The sequence below is a fragment of the Microtus ochrogaster genome, unplaced genomic scaffold, assembly GCF_000317375.1.
Source record: "Microtus ochrogaster isolate Prairie Vole_2 unplaced genomic scaffold, MicOch1.0 UNK144, whole genome shotgun sequence".
Taxonomy (NCBI): Eukaryota; Metazoa; Chordata; class Mammalia; order Rodentia; family Cricetidae; genus Microtus; species Microtus ochrogaster.
This window is the reverse complement of record NW_004949242.1, coordinates 316,897-328,977: the sequence shown is the minus strand read 5'-3', so window position 1 is coordinate 328,977 and position 12,081 is coordinate 316,897. Positions and strand designations below refer to the sequence as shown.

Sequence of the window (12,081 nt, the reverse complement as noted above, 5' to 3'; positions counted from 1 at the left end):
CAACCTACAGATTCAATGTAATGACCATCCAAGAATGCTTCTTCAGAGACCTCAAAAGAATAGCACTCAACTTTATATGGAAAAACAAAAAACTCAAGATAGCTAAAGCAATCCAATACAATAAAAGAACTTCTGGAGGAATTACAATCCCTGACTACAAACTCTACTATAGAAAATACTGTACTGAAAATAGACTGGTATTGGCATAAGAACAGACAGGGGGACCAATGGAACTGAATTCAAGACCCGGATATTAATCCACACTCCTTCAAACACCCGAGTTTTCTCAAAGAAGCAAAAAATATCAAATTGAAGAAAGAAAGCATACTTAACAAGTGGTACTGGCATAATGATATCAACATGTAAAAGAATGAAAAGAGACCTGTATCTATCACCATGCACAAAACTCAAGTCCATTTGGATCAAAGACCTCAACATAAAGCCAGCCTTATAGATAAGAAAGTGCAAAGTACACTTAAACGCATTGGCACAGGAGACCACTTCCTACATATAACCCACCAGCACAAACATTAAGAGAAACAATTAATAAATGGGACCTCCTGAAACTGAAAATCTTCTGTAAGGCAAAGGACATGGTCAACAAGACAAAATGACAGCCTGCAGAATTGAAAAGATGTTTACTAACCCCACATCAGACAAAGCACAATAAAAATCAATACAAAAAAATAAAAAATAAAATAAAATGCCAACACAGAAAAAAAAATACTTGGTCCTTTAAAGGTCAGATAAGTACCAATGTATGAATGGATCCTACACACAGTCAATGTTGTATTATTTGACCATAATACTGAGGCATAGGTAGGAGAAACAATTTCCAAAGGTATGAAGAGATATCAAAATCCAAATATTTTAATTAACATAGAATTGGACATCTGAGAAGGGATTGAAAACAAGGTATTCTTAGAAATAATGTTTCTTGTATTAATGACAAAAACAGAATGTCTTATGGAATATGTAGAAAATACAGCAAAGGCCAATATTGGACCAATGAATGTAAATCAACAAGAGACAGACAAGGCAACATATCACCACTGAGACTTAGACTCCTAGGATAGGATAACTACTGAAACATTTAGAATATGTTTCTTGTTTGATGCTGTTCATGCTGGTTGTAATTTTAATTTTTATGTGTGTGTTTGCCTCTTCTTTTCTCTGAAAAAAATAGTTTATATTTATTTTTATTGTATCTAGTTTTGTATTAGGCTTAGAACTTTTTTATTTAGACAAAAGGGGGAAATGTTGTATTGTGGGAACTCCTTCATTCTATAGCCTTTAAGCTACCAGCCCATTTTGGACTTGGTCTCATGTATTATAAATGCAGATAAAAAGCATGGATAGGACTCTTTGCTGCTGAACAGTTCCAGTTCCCTCTGCACACAGAAGAGTGCAGATCACTAACATCACTGTGAGTTTATCCCCAAATAAATAAACCTTTTTTGTCCTCCATTTTGAGCTGTTGTGTAACTCTTTGGTATGCCAGCACAATAAGCTTAAACAACACTTATTTTCTTATTTTGTTTGTGAACTATACTCTTTATCTAAGGACTTAAAACTCTTAACTATATGTTTCATAGAAATTTTCCAAGTGAAACATCATTTGGACCTTAGTAGTTATAGCAAAAACCAATAGTAAGATTTGCAAGACTCCCCATGTACGTAGAATTCTATTCTTGTATATTTGACTAATTGGTCATGTACTGATGATGTTGGATTAAGTCCCAGAAACTGTAAGCAAATCCCTGTTAAATGTTTTCCTTTATAAGAGGTGTTGTGTTCATGGAATGTCTTCACAGAAATAGAAATGAGGACCAAGACAAAAGTTATCTCAGGATTTGAGTATTGGCGTGTAGTTTTCTAATTATTGTACTTGAGTAGATGTCACCAGTTTTACAGTCTTCTGTGACATTCACTGGCATGATGGGCTGCAAGGTTCTTGGTTTATCTACAAACAAGACCAAGTATGATATTTTCATGCTTTTTTCTTTCACTTTTTTCCTTTGTATTTTTTTTGTTTTTAATCACCTTAAAGTATCTATTTTCTTTAAGTCTTCTTCACATTTAGGGTTTTGGTATATCCAATTCTTCTTTCCCATTCTCTTCTCTTATTCCAGGTTATATGTTGCATGAACATTGTCTCTCCTACTCTCAAATCATGCATTCTTACCTTCACTGAACAATCTCACAAAGACTCTTTATAACACTCTTATTGTGCCATTTTTAGGTTCCTTGGCTCAATATACATTCATCCTACATAAACACATATTTCTTACATGTATAATTAATAAATCCATCAGTCTTGGGATCAGAAGAACTGAAAACAAGGTGGGACCTTTATCTGAGACCTTAGAACTACAAGCTACTGACAGTCAGTCTTCCCTTCTTCATGCACTAACACTACAGAATACCCTAGGGAAGGGTAACACCAGGATAGAAAGTATTCTATTAAGTAAGATAAGAAGGTCTCAAAAAGGTCATTAGCACCATTTTCCATGTCACAAGGCAATAGGTTTTTTATAAATGGCATTATAAATTTCTCTTTTCATATCTCTTATTTTTAGATAAGATATTGGTGAAGCACTGACATATTTAATTTTCATGGACATTATTAAAGTTGTTTTCTTTAAAACCATTGCTAGATAATATACTCTGGAAGTCTTGCATTATACTTGTTTTTATGGGATTATGTTTTTCATTGTTACTCATTGGCCAATATCACCTCATTCTCCATGGTTAATTTTCTCTGAAGTTTTACGTCTTTCCTTCACATTATATATGTTTTACTGTATTGTTTATTCTCACAGTAATATACATAGAAAGTAACTACTCCTGTCAAACTTGAGGATGAGGACTTTTTAAGTGGTCAGAGCTGGCCATGACCATGAGTGCTAAAATACTCTTTGTTTCATTCCCTCAGTTGCCCCATAGAATAAAGACTTCTTCTTCTACTGCAGACTGCAAACATTTGTCAGTAATAATTTGGTCTGAAGAATATTGGGGCCATATTCTAAAGGAAATTGTGCCAAGTCACAGAATGAATTTATGGAATCTGGCAGTCATAATCATTATCTTTTCACAAACTGCAACTGGAATTCTGGGAAATTTCTTTCTAATTTTCCATTATCTAGTCCTTTACTTCAGAGAATACACATTAAAGCCCACAGATTTGATTCTGATGAATATAATGGCAGCCAATGTCTTGATTATTCTCTCTACAGGAGTGCCCCAAACTATGGCAGTTTGGGGATTTAAGCAATTTTTGAATGATTTTGGATGCAAGCTCCTATTTTACATTCAGGAATGTGGTAGGAGTGTGTCCATTGGTACTACTTGCCTCTTGAGTGTCTTTCAGGCTTTGACCATTTGCCATAGGAAATCCTGCTGGAAGGATCATAAAGTCAAAGTTGAGAAGTACATCATCTGCCTCATTTCCCTCATCTGGATTCTGAACATATTCATAAGTTTCATCTATTTTTCATACATAATTTTCAACAGGAACAGCAAAAATATGTCACAAACAAGAGATTTTGGATACTGCTCAACTGTAAGGGGGGATGAAATTGGTGATTCACTCTATGCAGCATTGGTGGTTTGCCCTCAAGTCTTTCTTTCTGTGCTCATGGCCTGGTCCAGTGGTGCCATGATTATTATTCTCTACAGACACAAGCAGAGGGTTCAACACATCCGCAGCTCTCATGGTTCCAGTAGAAACTCCCCTGAATTCAGAGTCACCCAGAACATTCTGATCCTTTTGTCTAACTTTTTGGCTTTTTACACTGTCTCTTCCATGGTAAGAGGCTCCATTGCTCTTTTAAATAGTCACAACTGGTGGCTGGTGAATATTAGTAACCTGACTTCTCTGTGTTTTCCATCTTTTGGACCATTTGTTCTCATGAATCATTCTATTTTGTCCAGGCACTGTTTTGTCCTGATAAGAAATAAAAATCATTGAATTTCACTCTAAGTATGAAAACAATATGTTTTACTTGGTATCCAGTTCTTTGTTCACCTTTCACAGTCAAAAGGTCAATAAAGGAATTTGGGTAGGTAGTACCTTGTCTTATTAAGATTAGCTGAAATGATTTTGGGTGTTTGGTCAGCTGGTTAAATCAACAGCCTTCATGAACTATTCATATATTTTTTTTTAGGTCCATTGTACTCTCGTAGCTGGGAGTGTCTTTTCTTTGACTACCTGATGTACAAGGGACCCAGGAAAACATGTCAATAAAAGTGAGCTGCTTATGGATTTCATTCTGTAGGGAGATCTTGGCTGCTTGGTAGTTTCACAGACAGCTCTGTGGTCTACATTCTATCTTCAAGGACAAATGAAATGCTTCCTGATAATAAACTTGTTTCTCTGGAGGACCTGGTCACACTACAGCTGCTATAGCTTTTCACAACACCAGACAACAAATAGGCTCAATACCTTCCACATAATACAAAATTAATTAATAATAAAATGGTGTCTTTGTTGTAATCCTGAATTGTTTGCAAGTATTTTATTGAAAATTTTAGCATCAAGGATATTGACTTGAAAACTTCATTTCCTGTTGTTGTTCTTTATCTGGTTTGTCATCAGTGTAATGGTTGCTTCATAAAAAGAGTTTGAAAGAATTTAATACAGTCATATAGAAAATCAATCCTGGAGTTTATCAAAAGAAAATGGAGGTATTATTTGACCCAGGTATTTCACTCCTAGCAAGAGAATTCCTTATCATAACCTAGAGGTATTTCAGCATTCATTTTTATTTCTGATCTATTTACTATAGGCAACAAGATAGATCCCACCTACATATCCAAAACATATAAATTGATAATTAAATGTGTTTCCTTATATAAAAATGGACTACAGTGAAAGATGAAATCACAGAATGTGTAGAAAAATTGATATACTTATAAGGGATATTTTTTCCAGGTCACAGAATGTCAGAATGAAACAAGTTCACATTGTCTTCTTTGTATGAAGATTGTACCCTATAATGTCTACATGCTTATATGCAAATGGATATGTGAGTATTCATTTATACTGTGTAGCATTTATAAAGGAGACAAAGAACATAGCATTAATTAGTGAGCAGGTAAATGTATCCATGATTTATGAAAGAGGATATATAAAAATAAAATAACTATTTTTTTTATTTTCTACTATGATAGTTTTCCTTTTCTCTGGTGCATAAGGGCATAGATACGTAATTGCTAGTGACAATGTAAAACACTAAGCAAAACTCTATCGCTTCAGCATGGCTATTCTAACTGTGGAGAAGTTCATTGAAATGGGCAGAATTCTGGCCTGTGCAAGTGTTATTTGGAGTTACTATTTCATTGTTGCACATTAATACTTTTATTTGTGAGTTCATTACAGTATAGTGATTTTAACTTGAAACAAAAAGGTATCACAACTTATCCAAAGATGCAGGGATTGCCAACATATAACCATCAGTAAATATAATTCATCACACATAAGCACTAAAAAACAGAAATCACTTAATTATCATATTAGATCCCAGAAGACCTTTGATTTGTTTTTTTTGAATATTTTATTGAAAATAGACCCTATTTTCCAACAGTGTATCATGATTATATTTTCACTTCCCCTTACTCATTCTAGTTCCTCCCTATCTCTCCTACCATGCAGGCCTACTTGCTTTTTATTATTACATTAGGACAGGCTTCTAAGAAATAATAATAAACCATAACAAAATAACGTATACTAATATTAAATAAAGCTACCACATGGAAGTTGGACAGGGCAAGGCAACAAAGAAAATATGTCCAGAAGAAGGCACAAGAATCCAAGACCTACTAATCCACATATCAGAAATTCTATAAAAATATTAAACTGACTATTACCAAGAGTGGTATTGCTGGGAGATGGTGGGGCTGATCTATTGAAAGATCATCAAGGCCAGCTGGACTGGGACTGAAAATGCATAAGATAAAACCAGAGTCTCTGATATGGTGGACAATGAGGGCTGCTGAGAAGCCAAGGACAATGGTATTGAGTTTTGACCCTACTTCATGTACTGGCTTTGTGGGAGCCTAGCCGGTTTGGATGCTCACCTTCCTATACCTGGATGGAGAGGGGAGGACCTTGGACTTCCCACAGGGCAGGGAACCCTGACTGCTCTTTGGACTCGAAAGGGAGGGGGAGTGGAGCATGTGGAGTGGGGGGAGGGGGAGGGAAAAGGGAGGAAGAGAGGAGGCAGAAATTTTTAATAAAAAGTATTAAACTGAATGATATACTAAATATATAGAGGACTCAATGCAGACCTGTGGAAGGCCTGTGCTTTTGGATTCAGTCTCTGCTAGTTCATATGATCTTTGCTCAGTTGACTTAGAGGCATTGTTTCCTGGTATTATTCACCCCTCTCTTTGTAATACTCTTTCTGTCTCCTATTCCATGGGATTTCCTGATCTCTGAATAGATAGACTAGATGGAGACAACCCATTTTGAAGTCTAGATGTCAAAAAGTATTTTTAACAAAATCCAACATGTCTTCATCATAAATGGCATAGAATGCCTAGAGATGAATATATCATTTGACAACATAATAAAGGCTATATAATATAAGCATATACCCAGAAGATAGGACCAGAGAATCTTACAAATAAGAGCTACACCAATATTGTTCATCTCCATTTATATTTAATATTCAAATGTGTACACAATTTTTCTAAATAGATCCATAATTGAGGAATGATCTGAAAACCACAAATTTTTGAAATCTCAAGTAGAATACAATTTTATGTAACCCTTATCAATAAATAGAACAGTTTCAGAAAAGGATATATATACAAGAGAAGGGAAGAAAAATGAGCACAATAAAATGAAGGGAACTGAGTAGAAAAGGACATGAGTTGAAAATCCCCCCAAGGGTCTCACTCTTTTGGTAAGGACAAGGGAGAGCTGATAGTCTAACCAACCCTGCAATTACACAAGTCCAGATCCAGGGTCATGTGGTGGCTTACCCCAGCATCCACCCAAACAATGATTTGCTAGAGCAGGTGAAGGGAGCATCAGACCCAAAGCTTCATGATTTCCACAACTCAGGGTAACAGCAGGATAATCAAGACTAGAGTTCCAGAGGACTAGAACCAGACCACTGAGTCTCTTCAATGAGCACTTGCAAGTAAAGGTAAATGGATAAAAGTGGTTCCTGCATGATTCATTGTGTCACACTATAGTTTCCAAGATGAAACTGATGTTACCATTCTTATTTTTAATATTTGTTCTCTTAAATTTTATTTTATTGTACTTGGAGGGATTGGTTGCAAGGGCAGAGTGTGGATATAAAGGTACTGGGAAATGAAGGAAATGGAGAAGAATGTGAAAGGTACAGAGTATAAATAAAAAGAAGAAAAAATTGCCCCCATAATGACTCAGATTCTATATATGAAGGGTATGTACTAGTGTCACAGGGGAACTGAAAATGCCTAAACTTGGGCAGGAAATCATTTTAAGTGGAATACAGAGGACATAGAGATTAGTCTAATATATGGTGCCAGACATATATTTTAATAAATGTTGATTGGCCAGTAGCCAGGCAGGAAGAATAGGTGTGACAACCAGACAGGAAGTAGAGGCAGGACAATGAGAACAGGAGTATTCTGGGAAGAAGGAAGCTCTTTCTGCAGCCCTGTCCAGACACTGTAGAAGCAGGATGTGACCTGTCCCACTGAAAAAGGTACCGAGCCATGTGTCTAACATAGATAATAATAATGGGTTAATATAAGTTATAAGAGCTAATAAGAAGCCTGAGCTAATGAGCCAATCAGTTTATAACTTATGTAGACCTTCTGTGTGATTCTTTGGGATCTTAAGACTGTGGGAACTGGGCAGGACAGAAACCCCAACAACAGGCCCTCATGTTACAAATATATTTGAATTGAGAGGAGGCACAATGCAAGAGGATGGAAGGTATAGAAGTTTGGCAATGGACTAAAGTCTAGGAAAGTCACCGGTAAGGAGTGTGAGCCAATAGAATAGAGCTTCCCAAAGAGTTTTCAGGGTAGAAAAGGGATTCAATAGAGACCAGTGAGGTATGATAAGGTATAGTGGATTTCAGAAAGTCATAGTGGTAGAAATATGGAAGATAAAGACAATTCAATCACAATGACCCTTTAAGCCACTAAACCCTTTTCTGACCATAGGTATTTGTCGATTGTCGAATGTACTCACAAGACCAGACCTCAGAGAGTATGTGACACAAATGCCATTTGCTCTGAATCCCAGTCCATGCTTGACCTGTTCTAGACACTAACATCTGTCAATATGCCTAGTTATTCTCCAGATATTGAAATTCTGTATTTAGAGTTATGTGATCTAATGTCTGAGCCTGTCCTTTGGAGGACACATACCTGATGAGACTCATTGTTTTGCATAATCAATATACTACCATAAAGAAGATCTAACATGCTCTGCTCACATATCCCTATCTGGGAAACAATGAATGACTGCCCAGATGTACAGAATCTGTATGCCCTTCACTGTGATCTCTCCATTTTACAAAATGCTATTTACAGATTCAACAAAATCCTAATGAAAACTCCATTCTCTTTCTTCATGAAAAAACAACTAAAATTCATGTGGAACCACAGCACACCTAGATAGAAAAGAACAATCCTGAGCAGAAATAACAATGCTGGAGGGATTACCATTCTAGATCTTAAAAAGCATTACAGAGACAATTAAAATAGTATGGTACTGGCATAAAAAAATGAACATGTAGACCAATAGGACAAAATTGAAGATCCAAACTTGAGGACATGTAACTCTAGCCATTTCATATTAAACATTGTGCCAAAACATACAGTGGACAGAAGTAAACATTGTCAAGAAATACTGCTTGGAAAATTGAATTTCTACATGCAGAAGAATAAAATAACAACTTCATCTATCAGTTTCCACAAAACTAACTCCGAATGGACAAAGACCGAAATACAAAACCGAAAATACTGAAAAGGCTCAAAGAAAACATAGGCAGGACCTCCATAATATAGGTGTTGGAAAAGACTTTTTGAATAGAAGTACATTTGGTGAAAAAATAAGGACAGAAACAATCAGAGATCCGGCAGCCACAGAGCCAGCCTCCTGGAAGGCCGTTGGGGACTGCCAGCTTCTTTTTACTTTAGTCAGGCTAAGGCATTTTTCCTGCTCTTCTGAGTGGCTGCATCAGGCCTTGGAGTTTGGCTACTGCCTTCAGTTTCGAGGCCTAGGTTGGAACCGGGTCCGCCAGCAGGGCACAGTAAGCCTGGAAGATCTCCCCTACAGGTGAACACCCCATGACCCGATAGTGTCTTCCAAGACTGTGCAAGGTAGTTGCTGAGGGACTAGGCTGCTGCACACTTAAGGGCATTTGGGTAAGGCTAGGTCCAACCTTGTCAGCGCTGTCGCCAGGACAGGTCTTTGGGGCTGAACCACTCTTCAGCCCTCTGCTGCCATGGCCTGCAGACCTAGAAGCCCACTCCTGTGTCCCCTATGAGATGGAGCATGGGACAGAAGCGCAGAGCAGAAGGGAGGGACTGGAAGCCAGAGGACTCCTAGAAAAGTCAGCACCAGGTTGCAGACCATTGGCCTGAAAGCTTTACAACTCGTGAAGGTCCTAAGCCCTGTTCTAGGTGTTCTGACTGCACAAGAGCAGTTGTAGAAGATGAAGTGAGGACCAGAGTTAACAAACAGATTGCAAGATACAAGAGAAAAGTACTCAAAAATGATTTTGGAAGAGAGAGAAAAATTATCATCAGGAAGCTCAGATTCAAAGGAGTCTCTGTGTTCAGAGCCAGCTGATGTGGAAATAGATGAAGGTGTCTTGATGGGAAGACAGAGGCAGATCGACTATGAGAAGAACACTATTGCCAATGATTGATATATTAAAGAGGTCCTCATACACCTGAACAACCTGGAATGCATCCCACAACCCCCAACAAATTTAGGAAGTATAGGCGGTCATGGACCAGCAGATCAAACTCTGGAAGGTGGCTCTGCATTTTTGGAATCGTCCTAATGAAGAAGGATGCCCTTTGCAAGAAATGGCAGCATGGGGATCTTGGAGAAATGGAGAGAGAATTCACAGAAAGCAGCTCTGAGTGACAGACAAGTTCACAGGATATCTTTGATATATACGCTGGCACATGCACCAAAGTCAGACATGTAGACTGCCAAGTGGAAGATAAGTTTGATTTGGATGCTTGTTTAACTGAACCCTAGAAAGACTTCTCTGCCACATGTTAACTGCCACCTGGTGGCAACTCTTGGAAATACTTGGCTCTGCCTGGCCTTCTGGATGACTGGCTAAACATGAGCTCTGTGCGTTTGTATTTGTTTTCTCTGTTAAAGTGCTTATTTTCTCTTGGTAAATTGTTTTTCTTGCCTTATTTTTATGTATGGTGAGTGTTACACGTGTTTTAAATTGTAAATGAAGCTAAATATGGTGAAGATTGAACCCTACTTCCTCCCCCATTCCCAAGTTAGACAGCAGGATACTTGTTTTCCACAGAAATTGAGACTTCAGCTGCCACTTTTCAGATGGGTTGGTGGTGGATTTTAACTTTGTTAATCTCGAGTCAGTTGTCTTTATAGGTAACTGATGGCAGATCCAGTGACTTTGTAAAAACTCCTGGTCTTTTATCAGTGTGAATGTAGTTTTTCTCATATAGTGCCCTGAACAAAAGTGTTAAGCTGTTATATTAATGGGCCTTATGTAAGTTATATAACGTTAATTTGGAACTTGAAATATCACTAATGTAATGTAGGATCTTAGCATGTGCTCTGAGAGTTGAGGCAGAAGAGGGTATTTTTATGATTTACCATGTAATATTGCTGTAAATGATTATGTGTACAAGTGGAAGACCTGTATGACAAGAACTTTAAATCTCTGAAGAAAGAAATTGAAGAAGGCAAAAATAAATGGAAAGAACTTTTATGCTCTTGGATAGGTAGAATTAACATAATAAAAAATAGCAATCTTACCCAAAGCAATCTACACATTGAATAAAATGCCCATCAAAAATACCAGCAAGATTCTTCACAGACCTCAAAAGAACAGTATTCAACTTCATATGGAAAAGTAAAAGCCCAGAATAGCCACAACAATCCTGTACAGTGAAGGAACTTCTTGAGGCCTCACCATCCCTGACTTCAAACTACTACAGAGCTACAGTACTGAAAACAGCCTGGTATTGGCATAAGAACAGATGGGAGAGCTAATGGAATCAAATCAAAGACCCAGATACTAATCCACACACCTACAAACACCTGATTTTTTTGACAAAGAAGCAAAAATAGAAAATGGAAAAAGTATTTAACAAATGGTGCTGGCATAACTGGATATCAACATGTAGAAGAAAGAAAATAGATCCATATCTATCACCATGCAGAAAATTCAAGTCCAAATGGCCAAAGACCTCAACTTAAAGCCAACCACACTGAACCTCATAGGAGAAAAAGTGGGAAGTACACTTGAACACATTGGCACATGAGACCACTTCCTAAATATAACCCCAGCAGCATGGACACCGAGAGAAACAATTAATAAATGGGACCTTCTGAAACTGAAAAACTTCTGTAAAGCAAAGGACATGGTCAAAAAGACAAGATAGCAGCTTACTGAATGGGAAAAGGTCTTCACCACAGCAGACAGAAAACGGATCTGTAAAATACACAAGGAACTCAAGAAATTGATCATGAAAAGAACAAATAATCCAACAAAAAATGGAGTATGGACACAAACAGACAATTTTCAACAGAGGAATCTAAAATGGCTGAAAGACACTTAAGGAAATGCCCAATATTTTTAGCCTTTAGAGAAATACAAATAAAAACAACTTCGAGATTCCATATTTCACCTGTAAGAATGGCCAAGATCAAAAACACTGATGACAACTTATGCTGGAGAGAATGTGGGGTAAAGGGAACACCCCTTCATTGCTGGTGTGAGTGCAAGCTGGTATAGCCCTTTTGGATATCAGCATGGTGGTTTCTCAGAAAATTAGGAAACAGCCTTCCTTAAGACCCAGCAATAAGCTGGTATAGCCCCTTTGGCTATCAGTATGGTGGTTTCTCAG

At 37.4% G+C, this 12,081-nt stretch overlaps 1 protein-coding gene and 1 pseudogene across 1 annotated transcript; both read left to right on the top strand.

Annotated features, from left to right (window-relative positions):
- Positions 1-3,043: 3,043 nt before the first annotated feature.
- Positions 3,044-3,970, top strand: LOC101988897 (vomeronasal type-1 receptor 4-like). Its single transcript, XM_005371959.1, has one exon. It carries the CDS (start codon positions 3,053-3,055, stop codon positions 3,968-3,970), a length of 918 nt encoding a protein of 305 aa, XP_005372016.1. The 5' UTR covers positions 3,044-3,052.
- Positions 3,971-5,258: 1,288 nt separating this feature from the next.
- Positions 5,259-10,249, top strand: LOC101988620 (annotated as a pseudogene).
- The last annotated feature ends 1,832 nt before the right edge of the window (positions 10,250-12,081 follow it).

What these genes read in the sequence shown, in the direction of transcription:
- LOC101988897 (XM_005371959.1), top strand. Translation starts at nt 3,053, where the DNA reads ATGAATTTATGGAATCTGGCAGTCATAATCATTATCTTTTCACAAACT.